Source organism: Pocillopora damicornis, chromosome 1 (assembly GCF_964200805.1).
Source record: "Pocillopora damicornis chromosome 1, jaPocDami1.2, whole genome shotgun sequence".
Classification (NCBI taxonomy): domain Eukaryota; kingdom Metazoa; phylum Cnidaria; class Anthozoa; order Scleractinia; family Pocilloporidae; genus Pocillopora; species Pocillopora damicornis.
The window spans coordinates 18,396,450-18,413,949 of record NC_142670.1 but is presented as its reverse complement, the minus strand read 5'-3'; the positions used below and the strand labels follow the sequence as shown (position 1 = coordinate 18,413,949).

At 37.7% G+C, this 17,500-nt stretch overlaps 3 protein-coding genes across 9 annotated transcripts in view; 1 reads left to right on the top strand and 2 right to left on the bottom strand.

Annotated features, from left to right (window-relative positions):
• Positions 1 to 2,446: 2,446 nt before the first annotated feature.
• Positions 2,447 to 15,778, bottom strand: LOC149052475 (uncharacterized). 6 transcript variants are annotated; one of them, XM_089204182.1, is made up of 8 exons: positions 13,811 to 15,778; positions 11,587 to 11,680; positions 10,818 to 11,151; positions 9,877 to 10,026; positions 8,836 to 8,925; positions 7,862 to 8,107; positions 5,903 to 6,271; positions 2,447 to 2,857 (listed from the first exon to the last, which is right to left on the bottom strand). In XM_089204182.1, exons 3-7 carry the CDS (start codon positions 11,134 to 11,136, stop codon positions 5,940 to 5,942), a joined length of 1,137 nt encoding a protein of 378 aa, XP_089060308.1. In that variant the 5' UTR covers positions 11,137 to 11,151; positions 11,587 to 11,680; positions 13,811 to 15,778; the 3' UTR covers positions 2,447 to 2,857; positions 5,903 to 5,939. The 6 variants fall into 6 exon arrangements, with proteins under 6 accessions (XP_089060308.1, XP_089060294.1, XP_089060312.1 ...); XM_089204186.1 differs by lacking the exon at positions 2,447 to 2,857 and adding an exon at positions 3,776 to 4,865; XM_089204168.1 differs by lacking the exon at positions 11,587 to 11,680 and having other exon boundaries at positions 2,454 to 2,857.
• LOC149052476 (lactadherin-like) lies at positions 3,510 to 5,116 on the top strand. The gene is made up of 2 exons (XM_089204882.1): positions 3,510 to 3,966; positions 4,979 to 5,116. The coding sequence occupies exons 1-2, from the start codon at positions 3,610 to 3,612 to the stop codon at positions 5,114 to 5,116; spliced, it is 495 nt and encodes a 164-aa protein (XP_089061008.1). The 5' UTR covers positions 3,510 to 3,609.
• The window catches only part of LOC113684457 (uncharacterized), a 31,981-nt gene continuing 29,998 nt past the window's right edge, over positions 15,518 to 17,500 (bottom strand). The window contains exon 6 of one of the 2 annotated variants that reach the window (XM_089204254.1): positions 15,518 to 17,286. In XM_089204254.1, the coding sequence (XP_089060380.1) occupies positions 17,149 to 17,286 (138 nt within the window). In that variant the 3' untranslated portion in view covers positions 15,518 to 17,148. The remainder of the gene's footprint in view (positions 17,287 to 17,500) is intronic. The other variant, XM_089204248.1, reaches the window with a different exon arrangement.

Sequence of the window (17,500 nt, the reverse complement as noted above, 5' to 3'; positions counted from 1 at the left end):
AAATGGCTTGATGCCTCAAAACCTCAAGGCTACGTACTGTGAAAAATAACAATACTGGCAATTATCGCGAATTTTGGACGATATTTGCACGCCACTTGGAGATGTATCTTAGCAGCTCAGCGAGACTTCATTTTCACTCAGCTTCGCCATATACAGGTGATAAATCATTAATTCCCATGGGGGTATCTAGATCATAACTCCAAGTCCAAGTAACACACATTCGCTTTTTCCCCTGTCACCTTTTCTCAGTAATCTTGTGAGTATCGAAGTGTTTGGACAGTACATGCAGATGCATAAAAATGTTTCCTCTACCGCTCGCAAAGGATCGTGTTGTTATTGTCACAGCAACTCTATGAATTAGAAAAACACTTGTTTTAATTTCCTTAGTTTCTTGGTTTATTATGGGGTGGTCATTATTTATCGCTTTCCCCCCTAAATTCTCCGATCCACGGGCGATAAACAATTACAGGTCCTTTGGTCATTAGTGACTGCTGAGATAGAGAGCAGATATGTACTGTTTCCATTTCTAATTAAAAAATAAAGGTTCTTCATAATGTTTTGACATTAAATGACTTTTATCGTCTTACCACAACAGAGCTCGAAGCGTGCGCTCACTGCATAGCCCCATCACGCGATAAATTTGGTAACTCATAAGCCGAGAAAATTTGGTCGCGTTATGAACGCACGTTGGTCGGTGCAGGAGCCACTTTTAACATGCGCAACAAGCTGCCTTGAGCACGCGTGAATTCTAAAGGGGAGATAGAGGAAAGACTTACATTCAACTCGAGAACTTTCTAGAAGCGTGGATTCATTTAATAATTTTTTTTTAAGGTCCCATTTTGACGGGGATGATTATTTCAGAAGCCCAGATGAAAAGGCGGGGGATAGGTTGAAAAAAATAGGAATCTCTGAAGAGTGCCCGGTTTTATTTTTATCGCTAATATGTCCTTGTCCTGACTAAATCTTCTCACACAAACATGTCATGACCAAGGGCTGGCAAAAGATTTCGCTTTTCTGAGATAAAAACGTAACTTGAATACATGTAAGGTTTACCTCCCGAATGGTGCAAATCTATTTTAGGCTAAAACACTATTTTACTTTGCAAGTCAGCATATTGTTTCCAAGCTATTCCGGAACATTTAAGTTACAAGAACAACTTTACTTTTCACAATTAAGCAGTTGCAATTTCATAAACATTTGATGGTAATTGTCGATGTTAGCAGTCCCTCTTGAGAGATTTCTCGGAGGTATAAATGAATAAATGACGAAGCTTTCATGTAATACTCTTATTTAAGTTTAAATCAGAGCAGGCCTAGAGGCTTTTCGATCTAGCAATGTATTTACATGTCGAAGTTGCATGCTAAATTCTTCACTTTTCGCGAGAATCGAGTACGCTTTTTTAATTTGACTCATCAATGATTCATAACAGTTAATTATTATAGTTTGTTGTATATATTTAGATGATTGGGTTCAGCACACGTTTTTTTTCGATACTGCATAAATTAGGATGGAAAGAGGTATTCATTCAAACTTGACGCAAATTATAGGCATATTTTGAGTCGTTTATGGCATCATTTTTGGTTCAATGTTATTCTGAAGGGCATTGCCTTTCTTGATATCAGTAAAAATTATTTGGCTCTGAAAGTTTTTGGGGAGACAAAAGGATCGCCTCTCATTGAATTTTTCATCTTTCGTTAACAAGGGAAGAAATTTATTTTGCCTGTATCTGCGCGGTGGGGTATAGAAACCAATCCATCAAGATTCTTTTTATTGATAATGCAAACATCCTTGAGTGTGAAAACAATATTCTGTTGAAAAGCTGTTTAGATATCGTCAAAGAGGAGGAAAACGTATCAGACTTAGTTACAAATAGTAGGGGCAGACAGTTGAAGTAATTCAAGGTTAGTTGGATGTCGTTTTTTGCACTGAAATTTCTAGATGCTTCTTAAGTGTTAGGAATATTTCGGTTAGATTCAGATTATCGGGGTAATCGAAATGGGTTATTTTACAATTCAGGAGAAAGAAGAAAGAAGCTATTTTAACACTGGTGATTTTCAAATAATCAAAACCTGTTTATAGCGCCAACGACCTCATTGAAAGTAAAAAGAAATTCATTGGCAGTGCTCTTACCTAAATTGTAATGCAGAGGCATTCGAAGTAGTTTACGTATTATAATAAAAATATAAATGTCGTAGATATTTACCGTAAATGTCTTTAAATGGAATAAAGTTTAACAGTGCATTGCGGAAAAATAGAGATGTACATTTGTTGTTGCATTTAGTAGAGGCATTTAACAATCAGAGAGTAATCTTTCCACTAAGAAAAGTTTGGAAAAATAGCGGAGTTCCACTGTGCAGTATTTCCAAGGAAGCATACATACTCAGTCTTCCACAAGAAAGTTCATTAAAATCCCCCAAAGCAGTTTAGTTTTTCCAAAGAAAAAAAAAATTGATCCCAAAAGACAAATTTTTCATAGTACTGACTTGTAATCAAAAATCACTTGAGTCATCAGAATGTCCATAGCAGGGGTATTGTGCACTATCAAGGCAACTGAGATGATTGACGATTATTGGAAAGATTGCGAGTTTTCAGCGATATTTGCTCGTTATATCAATTAGGAAGAATTCCACCGCAGCTTTAGCTATGTGAAACAAAATCATTCCTTTCAAAGCTAGAGTCCTTCTCAATTGCTGAAACTGATTTTCTTAATCATTGCAGCATTCAACAATTCAAGGCAGATGTTTCCAGCACTGTATTTCTTTTATTTTTCATCACTGATCCCTCTGCTCATGGCTGTTGGTCCCCAGTGTAACACAGCTGAGCAATCTGTGAGTGGAAAGGCTCTCAAGGGTCACACCTATAAAACAAAAAGGGTGCAAGACCCGTACGAATGTCTGGTGTTTTGTAACGACGAAGTAGCATGTCAGAGCTACAATTATGTCATATCTGGTAAAATATGCGAGCTGAATGACAGAACTAATGAAGAGAAACCTGATGATTTTGTCCACGATGGGACTAGGTTTTACGTGAGAAAGTGGAAAGACAGAGGTAGGCACATATCAGTACTTGAACCAATTCGCGCACGCAGTTACTTTAAATGCCTAAGAAGGTACCGCAGCGTCACGCAAAGGGCCATGCAAATGGCAATGAGTGTGTTATGCTGTATATTTGAGGCAATACATCACGGAATAGCTCTAGGTCCCTAAAAGGTGAGGGTGATAGATGTGCAATAGCTCTAAGTCCTAAAAGGTGAGGGTGACTGATGTACAATAACCATAGGTATCTTCAGGTTACGTCACACAATAGATATGTCTTAATTGCTGAAAAGGGTTCATCACGGAAAAAAAAGCTGTAAATCTGTACAGCTGAAAGGGGTTTGTCACCAAAGAGCTATCAATTTCTTCCTTTAAATATGTTGTCAGTGATCTTTACCCAGTTGACATATATCGTCAAAACTTTGAGATGATATTCCGTAAATTGATATCATTTTCTTTCTTCTCGTCGCCGTGACTTGAAATTATACTGATATCGAGAGGATAAATCCATTTGTTATGACTCCTGGGAGAGAAAGTCGCGAGCTTTTATAAGCAAGATTTATAGACTTCAGCTATGGTTCCATCTGAGATTCGACGCGTCAAAACTTCGCATTTTTTGTATCTCTCAGCAGTTTGTGCCCCCGTAGGAGTAGAAGATCCAAATATAATACCTGACGCCCACATTAGCACAAGTTCTTATTTTCTGAGTTATTATGCGCACATGGGACGGCTTAATGGAGTAAAAGGTTGGTGTCAGAAAACTACTGCAATCACCGATGACTACATACAAGTTGATATGGGAGCGTTGCACACTGTCTGCGCGATCGCAACGCAAGGAAAGAAAAATGGGTCATTCGTCAAAAGCTACAAGCTGTCCTTCTCTTCTGATGAAAGCAGCTGGAGTGTATATCAGGAACAAAACATTGACAAGGTTTGAAATAATCCTACTTTAATCTTTTCTTGCCTGTTTTATTTATTAATTTTTTTCAAATAGGTGTGCTAATCGTCCTAATAGGATTAATTTACGACAGTCACATGTCAGCTTTTGGGGTATAAATCGTGGAAAAAAAAGGCTCTTTGATGTTATCGAAGATGATTATAAAATACTTAATATCCTCCAGTATTGGACGAAACACGTGTCAGTCATTTCATGGCAATAATACTCAGTGTTATACATCTCAGTTAGTATGTTGCGCTTTGACCAGTTAGTTAAGAGGGCCGCATTCAATAGTGCAGCCTACTAAATTTAAAAGTTGTTTGAATTAAAATCTTCCCCTCTATTTGAACTTGAAATATAATAGATTGTCTTTTCATCCTTGCTTCGCGCTTGGGTGGGTCATAAGACCGTGCGAAAAAACAAAGTTCCGTTAGTTACGATACAGACCAATAAAAGGAGGTAACTGAGATTTTTTTTTTCGCATCGCTCGATTCAAATGAAGGGTGGGAGATATCAATTCCAACAAACTTTTAGCGGGAAAGTTGGTGCAATTGGGTGCGCTGTTTTGACCAATGATAGCACACGTATTAACTCAACGATATAATGAAGGGTATTCATTCTAGCATTTGTGCGGCACACAATCTGGAAAAAACGGGAAGTAAAACTGATCTAAAAGCGTGCATCTTCTCAACCGACGGGAAACCACTTTTTCAGATATCTTAAACTGGAAACATTACTCAGTAACTCAACGAAAAGTTATACCAATGAAATCGTCACCGACTGACTCCGTAATGAATCCGCTCTCACTTTCCGTGGCTTCATGAGGTGTAATTTAAGGGAGTCGCTGTAGAGGGGGAGGGTAGGTTGATTCTGGGTGATGTATGACTGACTTCCTTCAAGATAAAAAATTATGATTAACTAGGATAATAAGACAAATCTGCCAAATGTTTTGTGTAGGCCATTACACGTGACATGTGATGTCTGAATTTTAATTTGGTGCTTGCAGATTTTCCAAGCGAATTCAGACTTGAACACCGTGGTACAGCATACACTGAATAACCCAGTCCACGCAAGGTTCGTTCGTTTTTATCCCGTCACCTTTGACAATTTCCCTTGTATGAGGGTTGAGGTGTTTGCGCAGTGAATACAGAATCATCTCAAGTGATTTTTTTTTCTGGAATAAAATTACCGTTTCCACGAGCTATGCAATACATTTGTTTCATTTTCTTTGGTTCATTAGCGAGTAGTTAAGTCTTGGGTGCTTATAAGATGAGTAAAGTCTTGTCTTTTAAGTACTAAGATTATTCCTTGTTTTGAAAACTAGTTTAAAAAGATCATAAAAGGATAGATAGTTAACGTCGACGTATGATTCTTTAATATATTAGATGCACCAGGACCATCCGAAAAAAGTGAAAACTTTGTGCTACAGTCGAACCTCGGTTATCCGGACTCGTTAAGGCTGGCCTAAATAGTCTAGATAATCTTGAGGCAGATGATCGAAAATACGAATATTCATGACAAATATAAAACTAAGTAGGTATCATGTATTCAATACATATTAAACAAGAATAAAAGTACATTCCAAATCATTTAGCATCATTGGTTAAATTTGCCAAAAGCATATACAAGGATAAATGATATAAAATGCTGAAATGAATTAAGTTTTTTCTAGCTGCTACAGCATGTGCACATCGCTAATTCTAACATTCCGTTGGGGCTTAGTAATTTCATTGATAAGACGTGTGATTTAATACATCGCGAGCGCCGCCTTTTTGGTTTGGCTTTAACTACATCTCTCGTCAATATTCCCAAAGAATAGTAACGAAACACTTCTCTAAAGCTCAGACCGAGAATCGTTGTTAAAACGGCTCCAATTATATTGGGTTTTATGAAGGCTATTTACAGGTTTTTATCAACACTCCCACTTTACCTTCTTTCCTAATCATATCCCATTAATAGTCTTGCAACTAAGATGTTATCTCGTAGAATACCTCCAGATTAGTCGGGGTAAATAATTCTCTCCCTGAGAAGAATACGCACTTGGTGAACGAAATGTAACCAGTAGGGACGCCGTAAGTAGAGCCGCATGTGGTGAAGGAATTTTGAATGTTGCCAGCATTGTTTCGTAGTTGGATGTCATGTCGCCCTTGATAACCCCCAAATGTTGGTCCATAACTACTGCAGTGGTAGATTGCATACCCTTGATACCGGTATTGAGCTAGTTTAACAGGTTTATAACCATGCACGTTGTAAAGCGAGAAAATGAAGGCTTTGGCAGCCGATGTGTACCCACAAGAACCTGCAGCCAGAGAAATTTGTTAGAGGAAAGCTTAGTGAAGTGAGATGGTAGACAATGTCTCCTGAGGGTCTTTACAGTTTACTCATAGAGCGAGAGTCTTCCTCCCCAACCCCCTCCGTCTATTCCAGGGGTGTTAACCTTGGTCATAACATCTTTCTGAACAGTAGATAACTAACAACCTAGTTTGTTTTTATCTTGAAATGGACCAGCGTTCATAACCGTGGTTTTTCTCGTCATGACTTCGAGATTAATTTTTCAAAGATTGTTTGTTGTACAACTCTTTTACTTTGAACTGTGTATAATTTTCCTCTGTTTGCAGCAGCCCATTAAGGAGTGCTTTGGGTCTTTAAAGATTTTCAATCTTAGTTCTTGTAGTTGCTTAAATCGAATAGGGAAATCTCTTCGCCATAAGATTTTGTAACGGAGAGACAATTACTTTAGCTTCCACCAAAGCTGCCGAATGCTTCAAATTTTTAATTTTCTAAACTCTACTTTTCCTTGTCAGGCCTCGTCTTGACCTTTTGTTTTCGGACTCCATCCCGTGCCATCCGCCATTTTCAGCTTTTTAAAGGATTTAGGTTGATCAAATGAGTTTTCTTTTTACAAAAAAAAAAACATTTCTGATTCCATCAATATTCGACACTACGTGACTATGCCGGCCGTCCCACTAGTGCTATAAACTGAGGAAAACTACATACCTCTCACAACACCTATTTCGTTATTGGCAGCAAACAGTAAGCCGTTCGTAAACATTTTTTTTTACGCGTGTTGCAAAATACTTGAAGGATAATAAAAACAAAAGCATCTATTTTGGCGCGAAAATATGCACGGATATCTGTCCATGGACACTATCTGTTTTTTTCACAGTGGAGAGGGACAGGGAGGCGGGAACCCAGGAGAACAAGGGGTGGGAGAGGACTGGAAGCAGGAGAACAAGGGGCGGGAAGCGGGGGATCTATATGAGGGTGGGAGGCGAGAGCAGAAATAAAAAAGGCAATAGTTTGTTGTTTATTACTGGGCATCATTCAGTTAAAAACACTTATCTAGCAAAGTTTTAAAATTCCCATTTAACATCCACCAATGCTTACAAGAAAATTTTGGGAGCAAGACTCGGGTTGGAAAAACAGCATTACTTCTGGTGAATTTGGAAATCCCTTCAATTCGATTACGTCAGAGGTCATGAGATAGCATGGCACTTGACACATGTGTCATGCCATCTCATATCTATTCATAAAATGAACACGAATGTTAAGTTTTGGTACAGTTTGAAAGTTAACCCGGGTTTCTAATCCTCTTCATTCACCTGAAGACGGGAGTAACACAATGAAGGGTGGGAGTCGTGAGGCAAAGGGGCTCAAAAGTAGGGGAGGCGAGGACATGTTACGGGAAACGGGAGACTCTAACCCCCCTCTCCCCTCCCCCCCACCTAACAGCTTTCTCGAGTTTCGCTTTAAGGAAAATGTGAGCATCTTAGAACAGATAATGTCGGCGGTCAAATATCCGTGCATATTTCCGCACCAAATAGAGAACTTTGTTCATCTAGCCACCTCCTATTTGGTAAATAGTTAACAACTGACTAAAAATTCATACTTTGCCAGGACACGTAGGTATATCCACCAAATGTGTAGTTACCAACTTGAATAATGGAAACAGTGGGTCCCTTTCCATCACATTTCGAATGAAATGTTGTTGAATCCCAGCCATCTGTCTTGGCGTGATAACATCTAACGAATCTACTCGAGGAAAGGTTAGTCAGGACTGAGTCTAGGTAAGACGAAAGAGTGCCAATGTAGTATTTTGGTGAGTTGTTCAGAATGCTCGATGATGCGAGGCCACCTGTTGGTAAAAAACCACGTTATAATCTGACAGCACTAAATCTAAATAGAAATTATCCTCCCTGCAATGTAGTTATAGGGGGTGGGCAAAAGTCCTTTCCCGCATCTTTTAACGCCTAGAAATTAAATTAAGCTGTACATATTTGAGTAGCCAAGACTTATAAGGCCGGTCGTTTACACGAGATCTAACCCAAACCACGGTTTTATGCAATCAGTGGGCGTAAGGCTTTCCCTATAAGAAGGTTGATTCTATTAAATGAATGTCCTTCCACTCTTTGCTCTCGGCCCTTTCAACACTGTTCCCAAGTATAAACGTTAAAAGGTTCAGCGAAGTTTAGGATTGATTAGGATGCGGTTCTGTTAAACAATGACTTCTTTTAAATAACCGGCCCCCATAGACGTATTTTGATCTTAAGTGGGACGAATATGAAATATCGAACATTCTGTACGAACACATTAACTTCAAACCCCTCCAAGCATCTCGTTGGTCATTCCCCTAATCTATGAATAAATTTGCTGCTATCTTTCTCATTTGACCTATCAGACGAGATTTAACTAATTTGCGGAAGGCTAAGTGAGAAATTGAACGAAAGCTTTAACAAAAAAGGTAAGAAGATCGAGGGTTCATGTCTTTGTGTTGCTGCTTAATATATCATTTTGTACCAGAGCAATTGGGAAATCGATGGTTCATGTTCACTTGAATTCACTGCTGTTCTAGGCGATACTTACGGTCACTTGTGCAAATATATGAACCCACTGTATTGCTGCAGTAGCTATTGGCCTCACAATAGTACAAGTCGTATTCACACTCATCAACATCTAGAAAGAGGTGAATTTTTTTTAAAAACGCGGAAAATAATTAAAATAGGTATTGTTTTTGTACCTGTTCTTCAACCATGTTGTACCCGTATATCGTATCGCTCTTAGTTGCTCTTAATTGTATAGCCGAGATAAACCAAAGATATCAAAGGGAAAAAGTGTAACGTCCCGTTACCGTCAAATGTCACTTTTTTTGGTTTATAAATAAGGCAAAAAAAAAAATTCTTGATGATATTATTGAAGATAATCATAAGATACATATCCCATGGTATTGGACGAAGCACGTACCAGTCATGTCATGTCAATAATACTCAGTACAGATACCTCAGTTAGTATCTGCGCTATGATCATTCAAGGACGCGGGCCGTATTCCTCAGTAAGTATTGCTAATTTAAAAGGTATTTGAATTGGTATCTTTCCCCGCTTAGTTGCTTTTATTTTATAGCCGAGGTAAAACCGAATGTACGAAAAGGATGGAGAAGTGTGACGTCATGTTACAGTAGAAAGCGGAAACCCCGCCATTCACTAATTCTATCCCTTTTTTCAAATGCACGCATACTCAATGCATTCACAGACGAGTCCATGCTCTCGGTTTTCACCGGGGGCGAAGTCTTAGTGCTACATGAGATATATCTTAAAAACAAATAACAAAAACAACAGAAAACAGTTAAAATATGTTATGTCTTATCAAGTCTCTAAAGTTTGCCTGTTCAAGTATTAGACTATCTGAAATTTGACAAATTTAGTCACACAAAATTCTCGTAGTTCTAGATGAATAAATTTCTCCTTTTCCCTCGAAAAGTTCAGGTGGCCACAAAGTTTCCTCTTTGAAATTATTGTTTTTCATTTCGTTGTGGTAGATAGGAGACTTTGAATAAATTAAGCTTTAGTTTAGCCAGTCTAGGATTTAAAAAGATTTGAAATCAGAGGCTTATATAAACTATAAGTTACCTTCCGTTTTCATGTCACAGTAGGCGAATGTTGCCGTGTCCGTCCAGGGATTATAATACCAGTATTTGCCGCTAGCTGTTTGCTCTCCTTCACTCAACTTGATTTCCCTACAGTTTTTAGCAGGAAGTTCAGGAATAGAGCCAAGGGCAGCTGTGTAGAAATGATGAAATAAAATAAGATAAAATGAAAGGAGGTAATTTTGCTAAATAGTATGTGGTGGAGCTCATCCAAGAGAGATGGTTTTTAAACTTTACTTACCATAAGGGATCTTGCACCGTAAGACGAGCAAGTAGACTACATTTTTATTGTGTATTTTTAGTTGTCCGGGGTAATTTTCATTGGTCTGTCAGGCAGGAATTTATTCACCGGATGACACACTTTTTGATACTGATGGTTATTTTAATATTTTATCATTGAATATCTATGGTCGTCAGCTGATATTCCTTCGCTCTCCATTGCTCTTTTTTTCAATATGGGGGACAAACATCAGCGTCGTATCAAATTCAAGGGTTATGTAAGGTTGTGTTATTATCCTGGGTTATTACTTTTTACTCAGGTTATAACTTTTTATTGAAAACTGGATCATTGAGGTAAATGCGTTTTCACTGGCTTAGCCATCAAGGGTTATGAACCTTTATACCATAATTTGTACATTGTGACATTGTGTTCATTTTCAAAAAATAAATCTGGCAGGATTTATCTATACTTGAGATGTTTAGCTAATGAAACAGTTATTCCACTCACGCTTGTTGGATATGAAATAATTACAGACTGTACGGCTCTAACGGCGTCGCTGGCTATCTTTGATCTCATATCCAACAAGCGTGAGTGGGATAATTGTTTATTATGAAAGGGAGGTTTTACCTTATAACCTGTATTAGTCGCGCCTCACAGGAGTCAACAATATGGTACTTGCGTGACAGTAAAGTGTTTGAAATTACCTCTATTCTTTGATTTTTCATAATAGTATCGTTCAGAACTCGGCAAAAAGTCTGCAGGTCTGGCTTTCTTCGTACGATCATTCAACTCGCATGTATTTTTTGAAATGACGTAATTAAAGCTTTGACATCTGACGTCACCCTCACAAGCCTGGGAACACTCAAACGGGAGTGCCGTCTGTAGGGTTTTGAAGATGTTTCCACGCAGCATATAGCCATAAACAGAGTTATCGCCGCTACACGTCTGAGATGCTATTCTAGAAAATTGATCGGCCAGCCACAAGATCACGAACACTGTTTGTAACTTTGTGAAAACCTGCATCTTGGTATGTGTCACCTGGAAACAAAAAAAATTACTCTCCAGCGAACAGCGACAGTTGATTTATAAAGAAGTTTAACTGAGGAAGGCTTTGATTATGAAATAAATTTGACAAAGAAGAAAGTTTGATAATAAAACAAAAAAACAAAACAAAACAAAATAAAAAACAGGTACGGCAGACTCAAACGATTTGCACCTTAAAATGGATTGTATGCATCGCATTTAATAAGTTCTGGCATTTTCTTATGCTTGTTCTGACAAGTTCTAAACATTGTTTTAAATGTCTACATAACTAGACAATCATAATGCTTACAGAAGAACAAGTCAATATAACAAAACGGGAAACTTATGATACTTGCATTGTCAACTGTAGGTATACTAACAATAAAAAATACAGTACTATAGTATTGCTTACAATACAACATAACATTGAAACATTCTTTAGAAACTTACCCCCTTCAAAATTTTCACTGTCCGTTTAAGGGCAGGATTTAGTCGCTCAAGAATCAGTTGGTGTCAATTCTACCGTCTTCGAGAATAGCCTTATCTAAAAATAAAATTAGGAGAATAAAAACGTTGTTTGTGGTTTGATTTATTCCCTGGTGAGTTCACCAGATCTCCTGCCAGAAGTTACTATAGTAATCTAACTACAAATGCAAATACGGCGAGAGGTTCTACACGATTGGAGTACAACTTGAACGGCAATTGAAGCATCTTTTGAGAATGCACCGCTCTTTCTCTCCTTTTACCGTCGTTATGACCCACGCAGGATTTTTGGAGAACACCAGAAATGTTTGTAACTCACGAGCCAAAGGCGAATGATTTATAAACTTCTCGGGTCAAAATTAACTTAAAAGAATTTTCAATTTTCTATGGATTGATGATTCAAATTCACCTTTCACTGAAAAGCATTATAGCGACGATTTCTGAAACTTGAATCATTCAAGGTTGAGTCCTGAATGTAATCTCTACTCTCTATTCTATTCTCTCTGAATCTCTACAGGAGACTAACTTGGAGTAATTAGGAGGTGAATTTTCCTGGAAGTTATTCCAAAAAAAAGATTAACAGCAAAAATACTAATGTCTTTTGCCAAAGCTGCGAGTTTATTGAAGTTAGGAATCCATCAATTTGCATAAGTTTGGATGACAGGGCTACTTCTGAGGAATTGTATTCCTGATCAGAATTTTTTTAAAAATTGGTTTGCTAATTTTATAATACAGATTTATTTTGAGTTCATCTGTCATGCATCGTATGGCCAGAGTTCTAAAGAACTATTTGGCTGTTCAGAATTATTTGGTTTTGGTTTCAAAATAAAGAATTCAAAAGCTTAGAGTCAAAGTGCAATGTGTAAATGTTGTCACAAATAGCACAAAGAACTTAAAACGTTACTGCAGACAGAATTCTTTAGTTGTAGATTCAAAATGAAGTATTGAAAAGGTTGAAGACAGCCTTTACGTGTAACGTGTAATTGTTTTCACAAATTCGACATAGAGGAAAGAGCTGTAATGTCAACGGAATTCTCTAATTTTGCTTTCAAAATAAGGATTTTTAGAAGGATGAGATCAAACTTAAGGTGTAATGAGTACATTTTGGTACTGATGCGACGAAAAGGAAAAAGCTGTACGGTCAACAGAATTAATTAATTTGCTTTTAAGATAAAGTTTTTAAAAGGTGAGGCCAAACTCGTGATGTTATGTGTAAATTTTGGTGCAAATTGGACAAAGAAGAAAGAGCTGTAATACAAACGCAATTCAAGTTTTGGTTTCAAATTTAAGCTAACCTTAATGAGAAAATTTTGTCGCACATTGGACAAAGAAGAAAAGAGCTCTGATATATATATATATATATATATATATATATATATATATGTATGTATGTATGTATATATTTATATTTATATTTATGTCTGAAAGTTATGTCTTATTGATTTGTCCAACTTTCAGATATGCCACGCTCTGCGAACGCATCGAGCACTATACCGCAAGGATAGACTACAATCAAGATTTATTTATATATATATATGTATATATAAAATGTAGGTTTCAAAAAGAAAAAGGAAAATTAGTTATATAAGACTTGAAGTTCTCAGACACTCATTATGAATATTTCAGGTGTCGGGAATGTTTTGGGTTCTTCGTGAATATTCTATGGCGTCACGTTTTCGTCTCAAAGAGACGAATGCGCTGGAAATTAATTTTCTCTGTGTATTGTATAAGTAAAAAACAACGTCAAACTTTCTTCATTGCCAAGTTCATATCGCAATTCTGCTCTATTTGGACACCAAATGATGTTACACTTTATTAATGAAGAATGAATTCAAGCGATGTTTAACGTTAGAAACCAAGAAACAGTAAAAACTGCTGCTCTTAACGATTAACTATTAACACAAGGGATTGCATAATCGGTAGCATTTGCAAAACTGAAAGCGCTTAAAAATGTGCCATCAGATTTTAAAGCATCAAGAGACAGTTAAGTTTTCAATTATAAAGAAAGACCCACTCAAAAAGAAAAAAAAATTAGTGTAGGTCTTGACGAGATGTGAGCGCCACTAAGCAAACACGATTTATTTGATGACTTGAAAGTAAACGATACAGGAAGTTAATGTGGTTTGAAGCCTTCCAAGCACCCGGTTGATAATATCTAGTACATCTACGAGTACTTTTTCCATCAACTTACCCCATACGACATGTTCTTCTCTCAACGATAAGTCTCTCTCCATCGCAGTTCTCGCTTGAGTGAAATGATGTTTATCCTAAATTGCTCTTAAAATTACACCACAATCAATAATTAAAGCAAGTCAAAATGGTTTTCAATACTATCCTCCGCGCAGGATCTCAACCTACGTCACTAAGATGTTTCGATGGAAATGTCACATACAGGATGTGATGTTTAGTCTTCTTTTCGCCACTGACAAAAAAGCATTGCTTCCTAAACCATGTTATTGATAAAATACGTTAGAAATGAAGATTGTGAAAAAATGTTTGTACATAGAGAGCTCTTGTGTAGTTAAGACTCTTAAAAAATTAACAGGGGGCAAAATTAGTTGAAATTAAAAATATAAAAAAAGCTTAACTTTACACTTTCACGTTTTTGTACAAAAATAAATTTCACTCAACTGATTCGTGCGTTTTATGAATTATCATGTGAAAATGTTCATGTGAAATTTATGACCCGCCTAAACATAATTATGCAGAGAACGATCTAATGAACTATCTTATTGACTACACGGATAATGTACTTGACGCCCACCCACAAACCGTCATTGTTCTGGGCGGAGATTTCAATCAGTTGGACATGGATGGATTACAACAATTGTCTGGCTGGTATGCACTGGTTGATTTCCTGACGCCTGGCGATTCACACTTGGATAACTGTTTAACGCACCGGCCCGATTTGTTTGCAAGGTGTTATCCTCTTTACGTGTCAACAAAATCGGATCATCGAGGTGTGATTTTGCCAGCAATATCTAAACTTTGCCCAGTGTGTCGTAAAGTTCACACCCGGGACAGACATCTACATAGGAAACAGGATTTGTTCATGGCTTAGGTTGAAGAGGACTGGCCAGAGGTACTTGATACCAAGAATGTAAACGAGGCGGTGAACAAAGTGGAGGTAACCATACGGGGTCACTTGGATAGGTGTATGCCAGTAAGGGTAGTCACTATGTCAACAGGTTACCCTGCCTGGATGACCCCTTTTATTAAAGCCATGTTGAGGTCGAAATCGAGGGTGTCCGATGAAGCTCGGCTGAAAGAGTTGAATAAGAGGATTTTGGATGTGATCAGTGAGAACAGAAAGCGACATAAACAGGGTGTGATCGGCTCGAGGCAATGGTGGAAAGGCGTTCATCTGGTATCGCAGCGAAGGAATGCAGCCCTAATTACCTTAGATCGTGAGTCACTTAACCAGTTAAACGAGTACTTCGGCAAAATCTATGCAGTGACAATAACTACATTCAACCAGTTGATGTTCACATTGATCCAGATGTCAAGGCTCCAACAATTCCTGCGGGACTTGTCTGGAGCACTCTGTCTAGTCTGAAGAAAACGGCAACCAGCCCGGACGAAATTCCTTTTTGGTTTTTTAAAAGAACACGCGGAACTACTAACTACAGTTATCTCTTATGTGTGGAATCTTTTCCTGTCAACTCATTCCTGGATCTTGGAAAAGAGCGAACATCAGGCCATTATATAAGGTTGACGTACCTAAGGACAATGGTGATTTCCTGGGAATCAATGTAACACTGGTGATTGCTAGAGCTCTTGAAAGGGCTGTATACAACACACATGTCAGACTCGTCATGGAGGATCACCTAAGCAGAGGCCAATTCGCGTACAGAGTTGCGTATAAAAGCGATCTAAACACAGTACAGAACTTTTTAAACATGTTACAAGCGGCGTTATATTTCAGTTCCATTGAATGTCAAGGATATCACGCATATGCAGGATGAGAAATTAGTGTAGCTAAGGCCCTAAGCCATCATTCATTCAATAAAACTCTGCCGAAGCCTAAACCCCAACAATATAATTTACGCGCAAGGTCTGCCTCCGCCCAAACATTAACACAGAACGTTTCATGAACAAATTTGTGAATAGACTAATTTTTGAACACAATATGTTAAAATTACATTATTTAATTTTGGCCATAGTGTATTATTGTAGCTATCATTACACAGTTTCTTGCTTATGTAACATAGGATATTTATCTTTTATCTCATGGTTTACTAAAGACTTCCAAGACTTCAAAGAAATGGCCTCTTAGGAAATTGTGCAACAGCGTGCGTTTTTGATCTTCTTAATAAAGTAAGTACTTTTGTTGCAACGAAGATGCAACCTCTGAAAATGTTAGCATAATATACACGTTAAACAAGAGAGATCACAGTCAAGTGTAACTTTCAATCCTAGATCAGTGTTAATCGCTTTCTGAACAACTATGTCCTCCGGGTTTTTGTATATCCCATGTTTTATTTTTCCTTAGTTTTCACTCCATTTTAAAGAGCTGAATTGTCTCTTACGCTTAAAAATATTTTTTCCAACTCCTTCAGGTGGGATCGCCAATTATTCAATATAATTTAGGTTCATGACAGCGAGTGATAGCGCCGGCAGATGATTAAAATTGATGAGGAGCGGGTTGTTTGGCAAAAAATACAGAACTTGTTAGCCTTGATGATGATTATTGTCAATGCAGTAAGACAAACTTACACGTTCTTTCTCTCGTCCACACTTGACTGCCGGCCATCTTTGAGACTTTCTTAACAGATTAATATCAATCATTAAAGCGAGTCAAAATAGATTTAATTTCAAGGGCATAAAACATAATAGAACATGACTAGAACCATTCATTGGTCCAAACCTACCATGTTTATGTTTCTAACCCGTTCTAATCACTGAAAACTGAGAATTGTGTCTATTTACCAACATATTTTCGTTGATCCTTTTTTTGAAACGACCAGGGAAGACATTTTTACGAAAGAATCGTAAGAAATCACCGGCTTGGGTGAACAAATTTTAAAGCAAATACAAAATATGTTATTTGAGCTGACAAGGGCATTCTCATGTTTATGTTAGATTAACATACAACAAAAAATATGCAAAGTACACGCGACTTCTATCTTATGCATACATTCGGATCGGGTCAAGGGGCCTGTTCCGCGAAAGTTCCGTTAACTTAACGGACCCGAGACAATATTTTAAAATCAGAAATTTAAGATTGGTGCAGCATGTTCTGGCACTCTAACCAGTCCATTTTGTTTCTTTACCTACTATGTCTCATGTATAATTTTCACAACTAACATCTTGAATAAACAAAGAACGGCTTTACAGGCCCGTTAGGTTACCGAAACCACCGAGAAACGGCCCGTAAACTGCGCAGGAAGGGGTCGAAAACTTTTTAATACTTCCACAGTTAGGCCATGTCTGGCCTCTTTAAAGCATCTACCAACACTTTTACCATTCCGTTATGCAAGACTAAGGAGGGTTCATGCAGAAAAATTGCCCTGTTATTGATATTCTAATTTACTGCACGAACACTTCGATCCTCATACAAGGGTACTGAGAAAAGGTGACCGGATAAAATCGAATGTATCTTGCTTGGACTGGGTTATTCAGTGTGTGTTTTATAATGGTGTTCAAGTCTGAATTCGCTTCAAAGATCTGCAATAAAAAAAAAAAAAAAAAAAAGGAGAAACCACTTAATCATAAGGGGAACTTTATCCTCAGTTAAGCTGCTTCAAAGAGATTCCCCCCTTCCCTGATACAGTTTGTTTTCTAAATCTGTACAAAGATCTCATTGAATCCCTTAGCTGATGTCACTGGACGAAAAAGCAAAATTCTGGTCACGTAAGTGTTGCCGAAACCTTTGTTTCCA

Bases quoted from the DNA above. Each gene is read 5' to 3' on its own strand.
- LOC149052475 (XM_089204168.1), bottom strand. The intron at 10,027-10,817 runs GTAATTTCAAAC...ATTTCTACACAG, and splicing joins TGAAAAATCAAAGAATAGAG to CTGCCCTTGGCTCTATTCCT. The intron at 8,926-9,876 runs GTAACTTATAGT...ACCTCTTTCTAG, and splicing joins CTGTGACATGAAAACGGAAG to ATGTTGATGAGTGTGAATAC.
- LOC149052476 (XM_089204882.1), top strand. From the start codon at position 3,610: ATGGTTCCATCTGAGATTCGACGCGTCAAAACTTCGCATTTTTTGTAT. The intron at 3,967-4,978 runs GTTTGAAATAAT...TGGTGCTTGCAG, and splicing joins AGGAACAAAACATTGACAAG to ATTTTCCAAGCGAATTCAGA.